General features: G+C 42.9%; 3 protein-coding genes across 4 annotated transcripts in view; 2 read left to right on the forward strand and 1 right to left on the reverse strand.

Annotated features, from left to right (window-relative positions):
• The window catches only part of LOC102045839 (uncharacterized), a 33,506-nt gene extending 27,223 nt beyond the window's left edge, over positions 1–6,283 (forward strand). For both annotated transcript variants that reach the window (XM_027797343.2, XM_027797344.2), the window contains one exon: positions 738–6,283. In XM_027797343.2, coding sequence (XP_027653144.1) covers positions 738–952 — 215 coding nt within the window. In that variant the 3' untranslated portion in view covers positions 953–6,283. The remainder of the gene's footprint in view (positions 1–737) is intronic.
• The window catches only part of PPAT (phosphoribosyl pyrophosphate amidotransferase), a 54,229-nt gene extending 44,110 nt beyond the window's left edge, over positions 1–10,119 (reverse strand). The window contains exon 1 of the mRNA XM_055703307.1: positions 9,845–10,119. Within this exon, the coding sequence (XP_055559282.1) occupies positions 9,845–9,972 (128 nt within the window). The 5' untranslated portion in view covers positions 9,973–10,119. The remainder of the gene's footprint in view (positions 1–9,844) is intronic.
• A 346-nt stretch (positions 10,120–10,465) lies between these two features.
• LOC102046009 (phosphoribosylaminoimidazole carboxylase and phosphoribosylaminoimidazolesuccinocarboxamide synthase) lies at positions 10,466–19,698 on the forward strand. The gene is made up of 9 exons (XM_055703329.1): positions 10,466–10,598; positions 11,351–11,548; positions 14,002–14,180; positions 14,863–15,042; positions 15,131–15,244; positions 16,488–16,571; positions 16,681–16,861; positions 17,617–17,775; positions 18,470–19,698. The coding sequence occupies exons 1-9, from the start codon at positions 10,580–10,582 to the stop codon at positions 18,634–18,636; spliced, it is 1,281 nt and encodes a 426-aa protein (XP_055559304.1). The 5' UTR covers positions 10,466–10,579; the 3' UTR covers positions 18,637–19,698.
• The last annotated feature ends 2,311 nt before the right edge of the window (positions 19,699–22,009 follow it).

The raw sequence follows: 22,009 nt of genomic DNA on the forward strand, positions 1-22,009 counted from the left end.
GTTGCTTAGAGGAAAACAAGGACAGTATCACAGTCATGATTGTGGTTTCCCGATATTATACTATGTGTCAGTAAATGAGAAATTACATGCTTAGACATATAATGTGTACCATGTAGTGTCTAACGTGTTGTACAAGGGAAAACAGGTTAAGACAGCTATTCCAAAGAGAAGATATGATGCAGAATCATTGAGAGAAAAATTAAGGGATGGATAGAAATATGCAGCATGTGATCTGATATAGGAAAGATCAGGAGCTTATTTTTATTCCTGGCAGAATTGTCAGGCCCTAAACAATCAAAAAGTCCAACAATGAGGGACGACAAACTTGGTTTTTTAGGAAGCTCACCCCTATTTTTAATACTAAAACGATGTCTTGTCTACAGACAGATCTGAACACCACAACACTTCTGCATTCAACCCGCCCAGGCCACCATCATAAACTACTAACAGGACTAACTCTATGTGATTAAATATACTTTCATTATTGCCTGTTGGATCAGTACATCTTGCAGAAGGCAGTAGCTAGGCAAAGCTGAAAGTTTTAAATATCAGTGATTTTTACAAGGTCTGTTCCATTCCTACTCGCTGTTATACAGTGACCCCTTACACAACACCAGCAAGGCAACAAAGAGCATAACAGAAGGACAGCATTAGGAAAATCTAGCTTGTGCTAAACTTCAGTGTCAGCAGTTCATTGACTTGTGCACTCTAACTACATATTTTGCTTTTGTCCACAGAGGTGTCGCCTGTTCCACTTAAGAAAAGTGCTTCTGAAAACACCATATTCCACTTCCAAAAACTATTAACAGAGAGAGTGCACACAGTAACAGAAGGCAAAAACTTACTGTTAGAAAGGCTTTGTAAGCAGGAAGAAATGCAAGACCTCAACAGAACACAGCTGTATGCTGATCCGTCAGCCATACAACAGGTTGGTTTAATGAACTTTCTATAAAATTAGCATGCAAAGAGATTCTCTCAGATAGTAAGAAAGTAAATAAGACTTATTTATGAGTGTAGGTCACCCACACGAGTACATGCTTGCTCCCCTTCAATATATTCACTTTCAGTCATTTAAACAAGTTATCATCATAATCCTTAACTATGAGCTTTTAGCAGTGACATCAGTTAGTCTGATAGAAGATGTAACTTCTGCGTACATGCCTCGACTCACCTACATGCCACAATTAACAGGCTTAATTGAAAGAAAATAATAACTTTGACTGATGAAGGAAAACGTAGTTAAAATTTCATCTCATAATTTCCAATTACCATCTCTATGACCTTCCTAGCAAGTTAGTCCTCTGCAATTAACCAAACAGCTGAAGCCGTAAGAGAACAACTTCTTGGTTAGGCAAGGCTGGTGGGGAAAACATACCACCTAATTCCTTTATCAGCATTTACCCTCCTCCTGGCCTCTCCACCTGCCTGTGCTAGGGTGGGGGACCATCCCCATCTGCCTGCTGAAGGTATTGTGCTGTGCAGAAATGAACTTGAGAATTCAATGAGCCAGAAAGAAAGTACACAAAGTCGCTGCCCACCTAGAAGGGGCAGGCATGGGTTCTGGTCCCTGGACAAGGGGTCTGCCTTGTCCAGTAACCAAAAGTACAAAAACCATAGAAACAGTGCAGGGAACAGTGACGTGGTAAGTGACAAATGCCATGCCACAACTAACCACACTTTGCAAAATCCTACTAGCCACCACTACTTCATTTTGTGATTGTGTAAGTAATAGCCTGCACTGCCTGCAAGGCATGCTTATCTAGGGGTTTGCTTTCAGTGTCTTCAAGCAAAACAACTCAGTTCTGGATCTCAGTCATGTCTGGGCATAGACTTACACAACCCTGCCAAAGCTAGGTCAGTTCTGGGCACACACAGGGGCACAACTGAAGTCAAATAGTCAAGTCCTTACTGCAGCAGCAACAGCCGCCAGCTTTTTTTACACAGAGGCCTAAATTCCACCCAAGTCTCTCTTTACAACATCTTACACAAAAATGTTACTGGATATAGTGCTTTGTTTCCTGCTGTATGGTTAATTATTGTCTTATTAAATCATTTATGAGAGACATTATGAAGGTAAATAATTTTCACCAAGGTAGATGTTGTCTGCCATTTGACTAGCATTTTTGAAACAATTCTGAGAAGTCAGAGAAAGATCCCTAGAAAATCAGTTTTTTGATCATATTCATTTATACAGTGACACAGATTTACTATTCTTCCAGTGTATGTTTATATACTACTTTTCACATTGGTTTCTCAGTACAAACCTTCTTTGACTTGTAATACTAGCAACACTGTGAGCTTAAAAATCTTTCTCCTCTTTTTGCAATGAGTTGATTGGAAGATACACATCTTGAACTTGCGTTATATTACTTGCATAGAGAACTGCTGTCTTTGGTAGGAGAACAAGGGATCTGTCCCTGCCATCATGGCAGTCAGGTATCCTTCTAGAACATGCCGAGCCAGCTGAAGACCTCACCATTCCTAGCAGTACTAATATCACAGGTTACTCCTTCCACCTGTGAACCAGAAAAAATGTACTCCAGTACATTTAAACAGTTTAGTTCCATTTTGATTCAAATTAAGTTTTTAAAAATACTTTTTTTTTTTTTTTAATTTTAAAATAAAATAGTATGGATCACTTATATCTTCTGCTCTACCTGCTGTGTTCCATGAGTGCAAGGCTGAAGTTGATTTGATAACTCATTGCAACAAGAAGATCCCTTTTTCTCCATGCTACTCTGAACAGTCCAATGCTTGCTGGATCCCCTATAAACCAGTTCAGCTCACTAACCTGACAAAAGACTAGCCCAGCTGGGAAAAAAAAAAAAGTGCAGATGGTTTTCTGTGTGATTTGGAGCAGCCCAGCAAGTTCTCAGCTGTGCTAGGCCTAGGTTTGAGCAGCTCAAAGGTTGTTTTTGTTGCAGTATGACTCCCTCTCAGAAGCAAGGCTAACCTGAGGGAGGCAGTTGGAACTGCAAAGACAAACTGCACTTAAAATGCGATGCACAAGGATCCCAATCTTTCCAAAACTTTTCTGTCATTCACTACAATGTCCCCCCAAAAACTTGCTCCCATAAAATAAAAAAGTAAAGACTTAATTTTATTCATTAAAATAAGTAGATCTTTCAAGAAATATGTATCTGGTTTTAAATGCTGTTGTTAAGGTGAGAACTGCATAAAAACACTGAGGCAAAGGACTGTCTAAATTCTTAGTAGGTCAGAGCAGAGAACTGCAGAGCACACTTGGCTTGGAAACTGTTCATATCAACACTAGAGGGTAGACATGAAGCAAGAACAGAAAAAAACCTCAAGTAGCTTTCCAAGTAAAAGTTTTTTTCTCAAAAAACTTTCCAGAGAGCGGGATTTACCTCACAAACAAACGTTCAAAGAAGGTGGACTTCCCCTTGTGTGGGATTCCACTTCTATTCGGCTTTGTGACTGGAAAGCATAGCTAGCTTTTTGTAATTGTTTTGTCAGAAGGCTATCTGCTTTTTCCCTGCTGTTCACATTTATTTTCAGTCAAAGATGGTAAGAGATGTCAAGTGCATGGGGAATTTAGCATCATCAAATATTTATGTGCTACTCCCATTTATACAGATAACAATTCATTTACTTGAATATGTAGGATGCTGAGATAGATAAAACAAAGTGGCATCAAGACCTTTCTTCACTGCAGTTGTAACTTACGATTCCACATCACTTTTTGCTTAGAGGCAAAATAACATGAATGTTGCACATTTAGGATTCCAGTTGTCAGGAGCTGTGGGCTGTCTCCTTTTGACAGCATCTCCCAGAGTAGTGACAATGGGCTAAATACAATGTGACTAGAGAGAAGGATTTCTCAAAAAAAGTCCCCTTGAAAATAGCATTAATCCAACTTGTCCTCCCAGTGTATTTTTATATCCACTTGAGCTTGTGCTGTGGCTCTGCTCTGTTGACAGCTTTACATTTATTACAGCCACACAATATTTAGTCTAGGCACCCTTATGGGCAAGTTAAGTGGAACTTGGGACACTGTCTGACATATGCTAAACGGTTATGTGTGAGAATACTACCATAGGACTGACAGGGTTTGGGGACGAGAGACCTTCTTAAGACATAGATCCACAACATGGTTCCTTTTTACAGAAAGGCCAGACCAATCTGTTTCCATGTATTTTCATGCTGCTGGGAATCTTAATATAAAGTACATCATGAAAATGATTGAGCTTAAAAATCAAAACCAACACTGAGTAATTATGGCAGGAGCAGCAGTCCTGTAAAAACCAAAGATCTTTGCTCTTCTCCCTCAAATATCTGCACTATTACCAAGGAGCCAGATTACTGTGAGGACAAATCTGACTCCTCCCCAGTGGCAAATGGAGATACTGAAATTTTCAAGGTGTGGCAGATAAATGGAGCAATCACCACTCTGACCTATATTTAAAAGTTCCATTCTTCTCTAAAGCACACTCATTCACTGAGATGAATGGGTCACTCTACATGTCTCAGATAGGGCTGTTACCCTGGAAAGTCCTCTGAATGCCCCATTTAGATTATTTCCTGGTAGACCAAACTATATTTGGGCCAAATGCCTGGAGAATGAGCTTCAGGGAACAGAAATGCTTGCATTCATGTTGGATCCACAAGCTCTGTCAGCATCACTGTTGGCCTAAAAAACTCTCCCTCCACACTCTCAGCCTTTGTTCCTTCTAGCAGCAAGGTCTCCTTTGTGTTGGCACTAGCACTCACATGGCCAAGTGGTTAACCGACTGACAGAACTGATTTAAATTAAAACTACACTAACTAATAAAAAGCCCCTCCAAACAACCCTGCTTTTTTAAGTTCGGGGAAAGTAGTGTAAGACATGGCAGAAAGAGCAGCCAAGGCAATTTATTTGAACTGAACTACCCAGCAGGAACGTCCCATGCTGTGTACAACCCTCCCTCCGTTCATTAGGCTCAAATTTAAGGTATGGGCAAACAAGCCAACAGAGCAATCCCGTGAAAATTACTGGAGAGCTGTGTCATGCCTACATGGATGATGTAACTACAGTCAACGTGAAGAAAAATGAACAGTCTCACCCCAGCTAAGGCTAGGTTAATCTAATGGAAAGTCTGTTAGTCACAATAAACATTAAGGGCTGCCTCCAAAATGTCCTCTTGTATCTACATTTTGGCACCACTTCCCTCCTGGTTTTTCCGCTCGTTTCATTCCAGTTGGTTACTCCACATCCAGAGATAAGAGCTGTGACTGAACTGCATTCTGTGACATGTACATCTCAGAGATTTGAACTCGGTTAGAATGGAAATCTGGCTTATCTTCACTTTCCAAAAAAGAGCATGCAGGAACCTGAGCTCTGCAGGAAGTTATGTGAGACAGCCAAGTGGCTATAACAGCTCACCACAGCAAAAAAGTCTTGCTGCCTATCTCTTCCTACAAGAGTAAGCTTTATGGCATGTAATTAAACCGGGCTGTTGGCACCTAGCAGCACAGAATGCCCTATAAATGTAAACCAAGATAGAACAAAATGATAAAAAGCGGTAACTCTATCCACATTCATTCTGTGTCTCTGAAAGTAATCGAAAATGTTTTACCAGCACATACAGCATGAATGTTCTGCTAAAACAGCATACAGACTCAATCACTAGCTAGGCAGACATCTTACCCAGTATATTCCATAGAAAATTTACATAAAAATATGGTTAATTACAAAATTTGGCATTTAGACAGTTAAAACATTTAACACTGCAGTTCTTGCATCTGGGGATGGGGGATCTGCTGAACCTATAACGGGCTCTTGAGATGAAGAGATAAATATGTTACATACCAAATTACCAGGATCATTACCTGTAGCATGCCTATGTTACTCAGAAAATACCCATCCAAATACTATTGCATTTTAAAGCTTTTTGTCTGAAAGATTCACCGTGTAAGAGAGGGTACTAATAGCTTGCTAAATAGGCTTTTAAAAAAAATCGATCATGTAGCCAAGAGGTTGTATACAAAACGTAGATGAGCACTTTCATTATGCTATATTGAGTGTAGATATTTGGAAGGATGGCTAATGGGAAGCCATCAGTCATTTTACTAGATTGAAAGAGAAGTAAGAATTCTTAACTTATATTGCTGATTATTTGGGTTCTGTTGTGTGGGTTTTAATAGTGGACAGTAATAAAGAAGGTATCAAAAAAGCATGCTGGCTGAACCTCCACTCTTCATTTACTTTGATTCTCATTAACAAATTCCATACGTAGACCCAGCTGAGATGGTATGAGGAGTATTCTCTGACTTTGCAGACTTGCACAGAAGCCTTTTAAAGACCTCTTCTAAAAATCAGTACAAAGCTGGATACATTCAGATTTCAGTACACAGCATTGCTGCCAAAAATATTTTCCCGGGAATTTTGCAAAAAGTTAACAAAACTCACACTTGTTCCAAGATTAACTTTGCAAATTTGTCCTGGTCAAGGACTCAAATGACGTTTAATAGATTTGTAACTCAAAGTACTACTCCTCCCTCTCTCACCGCCCCCAAGAAAAGTCGTCTCCTTACCAATATCCTCTTGACTTTATTTTGGCATAGTGTCAGTGGATTTTGCACTGACTTCTCTGGATTACAAATGGTAAAGATGATTTAGAAGATCCACTTTAAAGCCTTGTTAATGTTGACACCAGAGTAACAGCGTTAGTTTTAGAAGCTTTAAAGTTTCAAACATAAAGAGAATTCACTAACGTAGCTGTAACATGTGTTAAAACCAGATGTTTTAACTTTGAAGAAATCACTTCAAAATGGTCTCAAATTGGCACAATGTTCTTAGTGTGTGGAAGGACTTGATTAGCCAGTGAGTAGGAATATACTAGGTTTCAGTTTAATTCACAGATCACCATTATAAACGCCAATAAAAAGCCATGTTGCAACTTCTGCTACAAAGGAGTGTGAATTTAAGCCTCAACAATCTAGCAGCCCCTTTTGAATTAAAAACAAAACAAAAAAATCTGTTAAAGTTGTCGCTTATATCAAGATAGTGAAATTCCAAGTCTATCTTTTATCTTTCATGATATGCCTACTTGTGGTCCCACTCCAGAACCTTGCTTACAAAATACACACCAGTTTTTCATGCAGAATAATTTCAGTGCAACAATGAGCACCACTCAATCACACGCTGTTGAATACATGCTTAAGCGGTTTGGTGGTTTGATCCAGCACGCGGAGTTTCAAGTTTTCAGTTACAAACATCCTCACCACCAAAGTAAATCTCTCCAGTGCCGTAATGTCTTTTTAACACTGTAATACAAACTACCAACTCATTTTAGGCCATTTATCAGAAACAGCAAAGTCCTTCACATTGCTGCAACCAGCTATATCAGAACATAAAGCACAAAGAACTTACATGTTTTTGTGGCACGTAACAAATATTCTGGATCTTTATGTATATAGATAATATTTCAAAGATTAGAAAATCTAGCATGTTCCCAACAGCTGCATCTTCTTTATGGGTCAGTCATCTCAGAAATGCAGTTTGATACAATGCCATGCCTGAATATTCTGATTTTTTAATTCTAAGATGATTTAAGGGCCAAATTCTGTAATTTGATTTATTGCACAGGACTAATTTGCATATAAAAGAATATGCTTATGGGTATCTGAGGCCAATAGTCATTACCTGAACATCCTTACTAATCTGAAGGTGACATCTAAGGACTGTTATTTTCCAGTGGCCAATCAACTATCTGCCAGTCCCTTAGGCCTGACAGGGACTGTCCATTAATATTTACCATACCTCTTCCATATTTACTTATTTTCAAAAGGATACAGTTAAGAGACACTTCTTAGTTTTTAAGTTTAAAAAGAACAGGCTTGATGAAATTTACTGATACAGTTAATGTGAAATCTTAATTCTGGTTTTCAAGTAAGATTCCAAAGAGAAGAAAAACTAGCTGTTATCCTATTACTTCCTGATAGAGATGTCATCTCTTCTACACCTCAGAGCAGGAAAAATGGAAAGAGGTTAGAAAGAAACATTAAAGAAGGAAATGGGAACATTACCACCTCAGCTATTTAATAGAATTTTATTGAGTGATTGCGAAGGTATACCTAATTGAACAGACTGTTTCACTTTACAGATGCAATAACGTTTATGTCTCTTAAGAAAGCGTCCCTTAAAAAATTTGACAGTTACTGAGTTCGATCAGAACTGGAAGTAGTGCATGCATGCCTTTAGGTGTGTATCTGCCTGTAAAACTTGAGAATGGCTTACAGTTTCAATGGCAACATTAATATTACTATCTACAGTTGTGTCCTCCACAGGGAAAATTTGATATTAAAGAGCTCATGGAAATCAAATATACTTGTCAAGTGCCCATCAGAAAAAAAAAAAGAAGAATATGTGTACTAAAAAATCATGAAAAAAGGTTGCAATGAAAATTGAGATAATTAAGATGCAAAGAAATGAGAAGACAGCAATCATTTTATTTCCAACTAAGAAACCTCAGGTCCACCAGTGCAACTCTGTAAGCACACGTGAACTAAGATTTTTTTCCAGCCTCTTCATAGAAAAATGGCGCAACCTAAAGTGAGACTACTGATTACATGGCTTTGTTGTTCCTTTGCAGCTCTATCGCTTCCAGTAAGACCATTTTTGATGGACACTGGCAAATATATATAGTTTATGAATGAGACACCTGCAACCCAAAGAAAATTATTAGTATATGAGCGTCATGTAGGGATGCAGCATTTTACCAGTAAGAATGTATGAAACTTAGCTGTAATAAACAGAAAATGTCAACGTAAACAATTTTCCATTGTTGGTCCAAAACAGTTTCAGAGCAACCTTTACATGTATGTGACCTCAAAAATACAGAGAACATAGGATTTTATCTTTCAGTGCATGTGTACTTAGACAAGCCCACTTGCCCAGTCCGTCAGGAATGCGCTTATTTAGCCCACGTGTGCAAATGAAGTTAAGCATGCTATATAGAGGTATGGTATATAGAGGTGTTCGTGTTACAGCAGCCTAGCGAGTACCACAGAACTAGCCTGTTGGGCGGAGCATGTGTTCCCACAAGGATACACCTTTCTGCCACCACTGAAAAAAATGATTAGCCTATGTCAGCGCACAGCATTATGACTTTGTATACCAAAGGGAAGCAGAACCCAAACTTCACTCTGCAGCCCTGCATCCCCGTGGATCACCGTGAAGCTAGTCTGTGTTACATCGCCGTAGGCGTGTTAGGTAGAACGTACGTTTCGTTGGATCCTAGTGATGGATCTAAACGACTACGGCTAGTAGGAGCCTAAAACTGCCTAAGCCCCACGCCGTGTCGGCAGTCTCGAACTGCGTGAATTACACACTTCACGTCAGCATCCCGAGTAACGCCAAGCACGACGGGCGGGCCCCGCCGCGGCGCGGCAGGGTCGGGTCGGCGGCAGCCGGTGAGGGGGACGCAATCCCGCCGCCCGGTTGCGCGGCCGCGCCGCGGGCTCCGCGCACAGAGACCCCCGGGCAGCGCGGGACGTGCGGCCGCCAGCAGGAGCCGATGCCACTTAAGTGAGATGCAGCCGAGGTCCAACGCACGTCCGAGCGCTGCTGCTCGGCGGGGCGGCCCGGGAGGGTGGGAGGCGGCGGGGGCGTTCCTTGCGCTTCGCCGCCGGGATGCTGCCGGGGCGCCCCGCCGGCGCGGAGCGGGAGGACGGGACGGGACGGGACGGGACGGAGGGGGCTGACCCCCGGCCGCACCGCTCCCCTCCCAGCCCGCTCCTGCCGCCGGCGGCACGTGCCGGCGCGGGTCCCCGACCACCCCCGGGGCTGCCGCCGCGGAGACGCCGGGTCGGGACGGCGGCCCCGTGCCCCCCGCCCCCTTACCTGTGCTGCAGCCCCACCAGCCCCAGCGTGATCACATGGGGCACGTCCAGCTCCGTCGGCCACACGCCGGAGGCGATGCAGCCGAACACGCCGCACTCCTCCCGGATGCCCAGCTCCTCCAGCTCCATGGTGCGGGCGGCACGTGGCGGCGGGTGGCCCCGGACCCCCTCCCGCTCCCGGTCCCGCTCCCGGTCCCGCTGTGGCGGCTCCCGCGCGCTCCTACCGGCGCCGCGCGCAGCCTACAGCGCCGCGCCGCGCGGGGCCGCCGGTAGCCTGCCCGTGCGGCCTCTCATTTACATACGGGGGGGCCCCGGCCCCACACCGCCGCCTCGCCCGTCCCCTCCCCGCCCCTGCCCCGCTCCCCGCCGGGCCCGCGACCCCGGGCCCGCCGCCCCCGCCGGGCGCCACAAGCCGGGGGGGTGTTTGCCCGCGGGGCGCGGGGGGCCGGGGGCCGGGCGCGGCGCGGCGCCGGCATTGGCCGGGCAGCAGGCCGGGGCCGTGTTTGCACGGGGGTGGGGGGGGCCGGGGCTCGCCCGGGGGGCTCGGCGGGGCGGAGAGGGGCCAGGGCCGCCCCCGCCGCGTTGGGCGGCGATTGGCGGGCGGCGCCGCTGCCCGCTGCCCCGCCTGCCCGCCCCTTCCGCCAGCCCCTTCTTACCCCGGCGGCGGGGCCCGGCGGCGGTGCTGAGTCTCTCCTCTGTGCCCTAGGTGCCCGCTCCCGCCGCCGCCGCCGTGGCCATGGCCCCCGCAGCATCAGGTAACGGCCCGCTCCCTGCGGGGCGCCGGTAACGGTCGGGGGGTGCCGGGCCGCTGCCCGCTCCGCCGTGCTCGGTGTGCGGCGCTTGGCGGAGAGAGCCCTTTCCCCGCAAAGTTTTATTTGTTTGGGGGGGGGTGGGGTGGTCAGTGTGGGTGTCCGCGCCCCGGCCGCCGGGAGGGAGGGCGCGGCTGCTCCCGTCCCGCAGCAGGGGCGGCGAGCGGCAGGTGAACGCTTCGGGGCGAACTTCGCGCCTCGCCCGCTACGGGGGGGGGGGAGGGGGGACGTCGGGGTCCTGCCGCTGCGGGCGGGCGGGGGTCCTGCTGCGGGCGGCTGCCGTGCCCGCCCGCGCCGTTCGGCTGCCTGAGCTTCGGGCTTGTCCCGGTGCTTACAAAAAAAAAAAAAAAGGCAACCCCCCGCGGACGGGTAGAAGCGCTGCTCCAGCGCGCACGCCGCAGCCCCGGCCCAGCAGCGTGCAGGCGGGCGCCGCGGGCACGGCCGCGTCCAGCGGGGCTGCTCCCGCTGAACGGGGGCGCGGGGCAGGGTTTTGGGGCGATTGCTGTCGCCCTCGCTGCTCGGGGGGGAACCTGGCCCAGCTGCCCCGCAGGGGGGCTTAGCGTGCCCTTCGGGGTCACTGCAGCGCGGGATGCTGCCGGGTCCCGCTTTGCACGCAGCCGCTAAAGTATGCGGGCTCGGTGCACTTGCACGCGCAAGGGAAAACTTTTTTTCCGCCTAATTTTTTAAATTATTTCTAGACCTGAAACTTGGTAAAAAAGTTAATGAAGGGAAAACGAAAGAAGTGTACGAGCTGCCAGATATCCCGGGATGTGTTCTCATGCAGTCGAAAGACCAAATAACAGCGGGAAACGCGGCCAGGAAGGACCGAATGGAGGGGAAGGCTGCCATTTCCAACACGACAACTAGCTGTGTGTTCCAGCTGCTTCAAGAAGCCGGTAAGTATTTCAAAGGTGGAATACGTGCCTGGATATCATGGATATTGTTGCAACACAGTATTATTTCTATATATTGGTTTATCCTGCCTTGAGGCTGTAATGGGTTTTTGGAATGCTTTTTCTATTAGATTTTAGTTACACTCTTCCCTCTGGTACTACAGATCTGGGTAGGTGATTTCTTCATTTGGAAGATGAGACTATCTACTGAAGTAATCTTCTAATCGCAGATAACACTTCTTTTTCTTGTTTGGACGCACCCCTCCTAATCCTCCTCTGTACTTGTCAGTTCTCCCCTCCCTCCGTGCCCTCTTGCCTGGAATACCGGACTAGATGCATCTCCTGCATAGAAATCACTGCTAGCTAATGGCACTACCAGACCTATATCTAAGCTGTTTGAAATTTGTGTATTAAGGTTAAAAGATTAAATCAGAGTACCTTTTTATATTTTTATTTTCCTTTTCAGTTGTGTGCTATATCAATTTAAAGTTTCTGTATGATTTGTACTTATATGCATTTGCGATACAGTCCTCTTAAGTGTTTATCAGCCCAATTTAATGTATCGGGAACAACGCTTGCTTCTAAAAACCTCAAAATATTTCTGACGTTACAAGTGAGTTTTCATGGAGTACCTAACTAACTTGAATTACTCGAGTAAGTTTTGCACCAAGCTTCCAAAAATGGAGCCCGTATCTTTGCCTTGAAAAAGTATTTTAAACTGTCTCTTTGCAACATGCATACTTCTCAGGAATTTGCGCTGGTGGGTTTCTAACTTGAATCTGCAAATGGTACTATAACACAAGTAGGTACCAGTAAACTTGGTTAAGGCCACTTATAGTTGTGCGCTCAGCACACTTCAAAGCATTCTTGTAGAAGTCTCGCAAAGACTGCTTCAAGTATCAGCTGAGTTACAGCTTGTAACAAATACAAGTTTTAGAGTAGTAACAGATGGTCAAACAGTAAAGGCCTACTATGTTTCATATGTGGGGAAGAGAAAGATGGTTTCTATAGAGTTTTATCTCCCGTATCTTTGTGCAAGTAGTACTTAAAATATGGGCTGAGACAAAGATAAGTCATTTGGTGTAATCCTCAGTCACTGGCTTTCTTGAGAAGCGTATTGTGCATGCGGTACAAAGTAGCCTCCAAGGTCTGTCTTTCTGATGATATTTGTGGTTGATTACCAGTTTTCATTTAGGAATCTTTAATGAGATGTTTTGCCCAATTCTTAAATGGCAACAGATAAGATAACAATAAAAATAGTATACAGATATAAACTATGAATGTGAAGAAGCCATGCTGCAGACCTCTCAAAGGTCCTCAGTAACTTCAGGTGCTGCGGGAAAAATGTGCGGAGTAAAGTGTAGCTGCATTTTAAAGCAACAAAAGAACTTTCAGGGTTCTTCTACAGTTTGCTTATTTGACTGGCATAAATTGCAGATAATGTGAATGCCTTATTGTATAGGTAGTTTGTTTGCTTTGCGCAACTCTTCTTAACCTAGCCTTTCAAAGGTGATGATTTACAAAGTTCTGTTAAAGTTTCTCTCCGTTTATAAAAGCTACTGTCGGCCCTTTAAAAGCATGCATCTGCACTGGTGAAAAATGTAGTAGTAAACCATGTAGGGGCCTTAATGCCTGGATTTGGAAGTGACTTAATGTGCAGTTGATTATTTAAATCATTCTGGCCTTGAGGGCAGTGCAATAAAATCTAAGGAGTCAATGCTAATACTGTATTTTAAGACTTTAATTCTTCATGGCTCTGGAAGTGGAATACAATACAGCTACAGTGCCTATCTACGTGTGTTTGCTGGCCCCGGTTAGTATGGGGTCATCTTAGAATTATGTGAGAAGGTTGACTTGCTGCAGCAGGTTTGTGTGTGTGTGCTTCTGAGCCTGAAGGTCTTTTAGCTAACAAATCATGAAGATCTCGTGTCCTAAATAAATGTTAGTTTGTAATGAAAGTGAGGACTAAGTCATTCTCTTCCTTATCCATCCTCCTTTATTGAACAAAGTAGTCAAGATTGCTGTGCTCCCTAGCTCCTTTGAAAGTCTCCAGTTACTGTTCCTTGTAAAATGGATCTTCCACTAGAGAGCCTGGTTGGGTACTTGGTTGCTGCTAACTTTTGTTTACAAATAAACCATACGAAGGGATAGATAATTTTTTTGGAAGCTCTGTGAACAAAATTATTTGCAAGAATAGGATTTCTGACCAGAGCATAAGGTTCTGAGCTACAAGCGAGTGTTGTATGATAAAACAGGCAAAACTAGTGACTTGTGGAAGCTAACAACATTGATTGCCTTTTGCAAGGTCAGAGTGGGCTTAAAATACCCTGAAGAGATTCAGGGTGTCCCTTAAATCCAGAGAACAAGATTCAGTTGTACTTAAAGATGGTTGTGACTCTTGTCTCAACTGTGGGGTGTGTTTAGTAATGAGACTAAGCATCTATCTTTGTATTTAGGAATTAAAACAGCTTTTGTCAGGAAACAGAGTGACACAGCATTCATAGCAGCTCACTGTGAAATGATCCCAATTGAATGGGTGTGCAGAAGAATTGCTACTGGTTCCTTCCTCAAAAGAAACCCTGGTGTCAAAGAAGGATATAAGTTTTACCCGCCCAAAATTGAGATGTTTTACAAGGTAAGTTTCCTTTCCTGTGATGTTAATCAAACTTAAACAGAGAGAGAACTCTGTATCTCCTTTTAAAATGTTGACAAATTAAGCCAGTAATGCTCATATTGCTGGTAGCTTTGCCATACTGACGTTTTTGCGCATTCTTGTCCAACAGCTATTTTTGTCTAAAGTGCATATAATGTAATACTGGCTTACAGGGCCATCAAAGAATAAGAAGCCAAATGGTACATAAACCAGAAACTTGTTTTATTTAGAATGTAAGGATTTTTTAGGTGTAAGCTAAGGCATCAGTTGAAATTGATGTGTTCATACATTTGGAGAAATTAAACAGTTACTGCATGGTAAGGGTAAGTAGCTAGCTAGGCAATAAGCATTCTGAACTTCTTTAGGAATGTGTGCTGAAAGAAGTATCTTGTGAACTATGACCTAAAGTGCTGTTTGTAGTGTACCCTGTCACTTGTGGGGCACTGTCCAAACTTGAAGTGCTTTTAAAGATGTTCAGGTGTTACAGCAAGTGTTTTCAATGTTGCTGTCACTTTTTTTCACTGCTAATCATAAAATACTAGTGTAAAGCCTGGGTTGGTTTGTTTTTTTAAAACCCAAACAAATCCTAGTATTTTCTAATGGTTATTTTCATCTTGTAGCCAGCTTAAATTACATGATGTATATGTTCCGGTTTTCTTAACAGGATGATGCTAATAATGATCCACAGTGGTCTGAGGAACAGCTGATTGAAGCAAAATTCTGTTTTGCTGGACTTACTATTGGCCAGACTGAAGTAGATATAATGGCTCGTTCTACTCAAGCCATTTTTGAAATCTTGGAAAAATCATGGCAGCCTCAAAACTGCACTCTGGTAGACCTGAAGGTATAAGTCTGATTTCTTGTTGATCCTAGATCTAACAAAGTATATCACTATATAGTTCCTAAATTGGGATTCTTACTGTCTTTTTTAGATTGAATTTGGTGTTAATATTCTGACAAAAGAAATTGTTCTTGCTGATGTTATTGATAATGACTCATGGAGACTGTGGCCGTCAGGAGACAGAAGCCAGCAGAAGGACAAACAGGTAGTGTTTTAATCTTTACCTTCCAAGTCACTTGGGAAGGAGAATGAAAAAACATGAACCCTATAGTTAAACATCTGCTTTCAGAGTGGCTTTTTCTGGATAGTTTTATCTTGTTAGAGTAGCTTATAAGGTACATAATGCCCAAGCCTATTTTCATTAAATAGTTGATCTGGTTTATGGTAGAAAATCCTCTGCCTGTATATCTTCAGTAGGAATGCCCAACAGCACTATTGACTGGAGCTTCCAGGGGTAATAAGAATTTTTGACTTGTTGTGCAGGTAACAAAATAGTTGGATAACAAATTGGTAGGAATAATAGAAGATTTGGTTCCCAGGTCTGCCTCCAAGTTTCTCCGTTTATTCAGCGTGGTATCGTCTAGTAGTAGAGAACTGGTGACACATAAGAGGGATCTTGCCGGGAGGATGCTTCTCAACATTATTTTGGTTAAGCTTGAATTCACTATTCAGTTGTCTTAAGTGTTACTAACAGACTGTCCACATATGAGGGGCTGCAAACAAACATAAGTTTGAAATAAAACTTGTGCTATATTTAAATTTGTAGCAGTTACACTTGTCAAATATCTCTGACTTACCAGATAGTAGTTATGAAAGAACAAAGGTTTGTGAATGTTGCTGCCATGGAGCTTCTGTGACAGTTGTTGAGACTAGTAACAGAGAGCCTGTGAGAGAACGTGGCTGTAAGCCACAGGGCAAGATTTCAAAGGGGATGGGGGGTGTATTACTCTTAAATTAGGAAGCAGAACTGCTCTATTGCTTACTTTACCTGAATTATGTAGTAGCATACTCAAGTTAATTGCTCTGACAGTGCTTTTGCTCATCTCCCTAAAATAAGGTATGTGGTAATATCATGCAGAATGTAGGTTGGCTAGTGCAGACAATCATGTCGTTGCAAATCCAATTTTTAAAATGTTGTGTATCTTTCCTTAAATTCACCCTTTGAGAAGCTTCCAAACCCTTGGTACCCTTGTGGCTGAAAGCCTTGCATGTTGCAGACAGCTATGAATAGTAATGTAGAAGGTTGTTTAATGAAGAACCATCTCAGTAGATGTAAATAGCTCTTGCTTCCATATCTACTCTCCCGTGTCTATACCAATCTCTTGCTCTCCTTCCTGTGGAGTTTCTAGAAACTGCATAAATATTCCAGTTGGGGTATCCTTATGAATTATGGTAGCAAAATGAGTGCTTTGTGTACCCAAAACACTTAACTTTTTTTGTCTTTTCAGTCCTACCGGGACCTGAAAGAAGTGACTCCTGAAGCACTGCAGATGGTCAAGAGAAACTTTGAATGGGTTGCAGAAAGAGTGGAGGTATCTGTTTTTAAAAAAATGTATATAGACTTTGATAACTGCACATCTTCAGGCCTGTTGACTGCTTTTTCCTCCCGCCCCCCCCGGCCTCCTTCATTTTTTTCCCCAGTTGCTTCTGAAAACAAAGAGCCAAGGTAGAGTGGTAGTGTTGATGGGATCTCCTTCTGACCTGAGTCACTGTGAAAAAATAAAAAAGGCATGTGCAGCCTTTGGAATTCCTTGTGAGTTAAGAGTGACGTCTGCTCACAAAGGGCCAGATGAAACCCTGAGGATCAAAGCAGAGTATGAAGGTAAATGCCATAGAACTACTGATTTGGATTGAAACAGTATCGTGTTCGAGAATTCCTTGGCAACTTAAGGATTTGTGTAGGTGTTTTTCCATGTTCTGTCAAACAGAACACCAAGGTGTTACAATGCTGTTCTACTCTTGCTAATTACACAGTGAGAAGCTATAGACTTCACTAAGCAGTTGGAGTAATGCGCTGTCCTACTGCGCAGCCACAACTTCCTTTACCCAAAGCCTAACCCAGTACCAGAACTATTTTGCCCGAGCCTGATTATGTTAATGCACCTATGGTAGCATCTTGCTGGTGATGCTGGCCATTCTGAAACAAGGAGGGGTGACAGAACTATTTATTTTTGTGGGAGTGTACTTTCTGCTCTGTGAAACTACAGATGTGGTAACAGAGAAGCACTTTGAGGTGAACTGTGTATGATTTAAGGAGAGGAGGAACACTTAAAGGTGGCAGAGGTTTAATGGCTGCTACACAGCTAAGCAGCACCTATTCTTCTAGTACTGAGACTTCCCCTCAGAGGCAGACATGCTGACTTCAGCTATGGGAAAGCGTAGCTGGGATTTAAGGCTGCGAGATTTATAAGATATTTATGTAAAAGGGGAAATTAGCACTAGAATTTTGTGTCCATGTAACGGAATTGACAAAATAACTGCAAACAGAATTGTGGCCTCTGATACAACGTTCCCACAAAAGCAAGTGGTACAGAAGAAGGTAGATGTCTTATTTCTGAATGCCTTCCTCCCCTCCAGGAGATGGAATCCCAACAGTGTTTGTTGCAGTAGCTGGCAGAAGCAACGGTTTGGGGCCAGTAATGTCTGGTAACACTGCTTACCCAGTTGTCAACTGTCCTCCGCTCTCAGCTGACTGGGGTACTCAGGATGTGTGGTCTTCACTCAGACTACCCAGCGGTAGGATGATCTTAAACTTCTGCTCTTGTTCTGACCTAGTTCTATTTTTGTTCTTGTTCTAGTTGCGTACATATACAAACACATACATGACAAAACACTGGAAGAGGAGCTGGATATAGTACTGAACAAAATCTTTGAAATATCTTGCACATAGTCTTTGACTTTTTGATAGCAAAAAGCCCAGTAGGCAGAGCAAAGATTGCATAGGAATAATCTTCAGAAAGATGTAAATCATGGCTCATCCTTGCCTAACATTCCAGTTTGAAATTGGAGTTGGTATTAATGGTAATTTAAATAACGGAATTTTGTTCTAGAGCAGTGTTTTCCATATGATTAATTATCTTTCTCCACAATTGGTGTAGGTAAGGGCTTAATTCTGTTACTTCAGTGCATTGCTACCTGTATGATTCTTGACTTAGTGACTTGAATGGATGCTTGGCAACTAGGAGGCCCAGAAGTCTGTTAGCTTTGTACAAGGAGAGTCATTTGGCATGCTGGCTTCTGGTTTAAAATGCTGTGAAGCAGTTCTGTTAGAAGTAGTGGAACACAGGACACTTCACTAGCTCTAAAACCGGATCATGTGGTTCCTGGAGGCTGAAACAAACATTGTCTTAAATTGTTCTTCAGAAGCAGGTGTGTGTGGGTTTTTTAACTGTAAAATATGGTTTGGTAAGTGGCACTCTTCTCTCTGCAGGTCTTGGCTGTCCTACTACGCTGTCACCTGACGGAGCTGCCCAGTTTGCTGCCCAGATATTTGGGTTAAACAACCATCTGGTGTGGGCCAAACTGCGATCAAACATGTTAAACACCTGGATCTCCTTGAAGCAGGCTGACAAAAAACTTCGAGAGTGCACCTTGTAAGTCATACTAACAAGTAACTTTTATCAGTTATGCAAAGATAATGGCGTGCATATTCATTCATACTAGGATTTACATTTGGATGAGCTGAAAGTCCTGCATCCTTTCTTACAGAAGAAAGCATTATTAGAGCAGCAGATGAAGTCTGTTTTGTCCTCATCCTTCCCTTGTGTATTTTTTTAATGTGACAGCTAAGGAAAAGATGGGGAAGTAGTATTTTAGGTATCTTTCTGTTGCTCCAAAATGGTGCTGTTCTGCTCTTTAGTGTATACTGTTAACTACAGACTGTCAAGAAAATGATTTGGTGCGATCTAAATAGAATCCAACTAGTCTTCTCTATTTCTGTAACAGTAATATTCTTCCATAGTAATAATGTATGTCTTGAACCTTATTAACTCAACTGGACCGCTAACTAGAGCCACTGCTGATGCTGTTCTGCTTGCAATGATGGTATGCTTTCTTTAGCAATAAAATGGCAACATATCCTGTATAAATAGGAAAAGGGGCTGGAAAAATGTTTTAAGAGCCTGGAATAAATACCTGCCTTATTTAAATAATTTATATGCATACATGTATTTTTTAAAAAACATGTGTGTGTATATGTACCCCATTGATACTTTCTGAAATGATGTGATAAAGTTGAAACCAATTTTCTTGCTCATACCAAGCTATAAATACAAATGGTTTGTGAGCTGTAACTAGGCTTGTTGCCTGTTTGCTGTAACTCTTGCCTAGTCCAGTCTTTGCCCTTTTATATACTAGGCAGATCTCTACCTTCAATAGTTCTAAAGGGCCTACATGATGTTGTCAAACTGTCTTCATACACTTCAATAACTCTAGCTATGACATATCTGTATTTCCTCACTCTGTTTCTATGGAAATTTTGCTGAACTGAAAGGGGGGAATAAATATAAAGCAAAAAAGTACTGGGGGGAAGTTAAGCATGACTGTCTTGTCTTTGCACACACCAATCTTCTGAGTAGGTATGATTCTAACAAATATGCAATTACTTGAGGTATGTAACACTTATGCTTTTACAATTATAAATAAACTATTGAATTCAAAGCTTCATGGAGATTTACTGAATACACTCAAAAACTAGCAATCAGCTGTAGAATGTAAATTCAGGGCCTTAAGTTAGATGATAATTGTGTTTAAAAAAAAAAAAAAAAAACACACAAACAAAAAAAACCCCAAACAAAAAAAAAAAACCCAAACACCACCCCCCCCCCACACACAAAACAAACAAAAAAAAAAGCTTATGCACGAAAACCTGCACAGAATGGTATTAGGTGACAGTCTTCTGGAAGATGATGTTCTACTACTGTGTCTCACTGTTCCTGGAAGCTGTGTTGCTTTGGTCCTAATGTACTGCTTTATGATTGTGTGGTAGGTCAGGCTTACCCATAATCCAGTTCCTTGCACTAAATGCCACTGCTGGCTTTCTGCTTAACAGGAAGGGACCACATCTTATCCATAGTTGTATGGAAGAGCTCTTAGCAGTGCTTTCTTCTGGAGTTAAGTGGCAGGAGTTTTAAAATTCATCAGCTCACACTAAAGCACAATAACTAGAACTCTTTTCTTGGTCTTGAGGGCACTTGCTTTTCTAATGAATTTCTAAATGAAATGTCAATAACAGTGAGGGCTAGTGATGACAAAGAGGTTGAAATTCTTGGGTGGTGTACCATCTCTTCGGAAGCACTGATATAAAAATGAAGATCCTCAAGACAGTGGTTTTTAGCAAGCACTACTTACAAAGGTTGTACTCACCTGCATGCTTATGATGTCAGCTAGCTGTCCTAACAAGACAGTAGTATTCAACTAATAGAAAAATTAATGGGCAAAAAGAGATGAGTGCATGCTCTTTGTTTGTTTGTGTGAGTTGGGTCATATCTTGTGATTGGACAAGAACCAAAGCCAACAACTAAAGGAGACTGTGGCACTTCTTTCTCCTGGTGGCAGCAGCCTGCTAGCTCAGCTGTATAAGTATACATAACCTGGGGCTGAAGTTACACAAGAGGTAAAAGTGGCACTTCCTCTTCTTCCCATCCCTACCCAACACTACACTTGGTCTTGGCTCTGATCTGTAATCAATCTGACAAGTTCATTAGCTCCCTGGCTACCCCAGCACCATGGTGAGATGGACAACTGCAGCCAGGGATTTGTTTTGTGGGTTTCCCCCCACCCCCACCTGCATCACTGTGTGGTATTGCTGTCACTGCACAGTCCTTCCCCTTGCAGTGAAAAGTAGTAACAGACAATGGTTTGAGCATTACACCTGGAATATTCTGTACTGTCTTTAGTTACATTTCTCAGACTACTTGCACCCTGATTATACTAAACTAACTTGTAAAGTTGTGCCGGTTTATGCTGGGCATGAGCATGCTAAGTGCTTTAGTTGCCATAGAGATGGTCATTCTTCAGCTTCTGGCTGGGGTGGGTTGTCTGGGGGTGGTTTTTGTGCAGCTTGTGCTGAACTCTCAGATGCAAACCCTTGCTTGAGCTGTTGCCTTGCAAAGAAGTACTACAATGCAGCAGCTAGCATTAACAGTGCACGGCTGTGATCAGCAGGTAAAACCTACCAAGTCTGTCATACCTGCAGGGACTCCATATAGTTGTCCTAAAGGCTGAAGTGCTGCGTATCAGCTGTTTAGCTGGAAGTTTTACAAAGCTTTTGCTATGAAATGAAAATACTTCCCCTTGGTTCAGCATTCCGACTATTACACTGATGCAATAACTTGAGAATTTCTTCAGCCAGAAATTGCTCTTGTAGCACTTGCTTTTTTTTTTGTTCAATTTTAAAATCTATCCCAACAACTTCTTAAATAAAAAGTGCTTTTACCTTCACAAAAACTATTACACGGAGGGGTTACTGAAATTTATTTCCATTTTTAAAATTGAGTTGGGATACCTGTAATGAAAGTCTTAATTGTTAAGGACCTGATGTGAAACCTAGGACCCTGGTTTAGATCATTTCCTAATCGGCAGTTACTGGCTTAACAGTACATATTCTTGCAAGGTATCAGCAAGGAGCTATTTAGACTTGGCAGAGGAAGGTACCGAGGGCAGGACTTGTTTTACATCCTGCACTGCCTCAGGTACAGGTGAGTGGCACCTGGTGTTCACCCTTTATAACATCATTTCCTTTTCAAAAAAAGCCAACCCCAAACACCCATTCTGTAAAAATGAGGGGAAAACCAGCCCTGGCTCGCACTGATTTGTCCTCCGTCTGCAGTTCAAAGGTTAAGGCACTTTTTCAGGACCCTGAAGGTAAGGTTTTAATATCCTGTGCCTGTGGAGAATTGTGAGAAGTGAATTGAAGGCCTAGGAGAGGCTGTGAACTAGATTTCTTGGGGATGGCATTAAGGCACTCCCT

Source organism: Falco cherrug, chromosome 1 (assembly GCF_023634085.1).
Source record: "Falco cherrug isolate bFalChe1 chromosome 1, bFalChe1.pri, whole genome shotgun sequence".
Lineage (NCBI taxonomy): Eukaryota > Metazoa > Chordata > Aves > Falconiformes > Falconidae > Falco > Falco cherrug.

Excerpts from the sequence above, each read along its gene's own strand:
- LOC102046009 (XM_055703329.1), top strand. Across the intron at positions 15,043-15,130 it reads GCACTCTGGTAGACCTGAAG|ATTGAATTTGGTGTTAATAT; the intron begins GTATAAGTCTGA and ends TGTCTTTTTTAG. Across the intron at positions 16,572-16,680 it reads GGGTTGCAGAAAGAGTGGAG|TTGCTTCTGAAAACAAAGAG; the intron begins GTATCTGTTTTT and ends TTTTTTCCCCAG.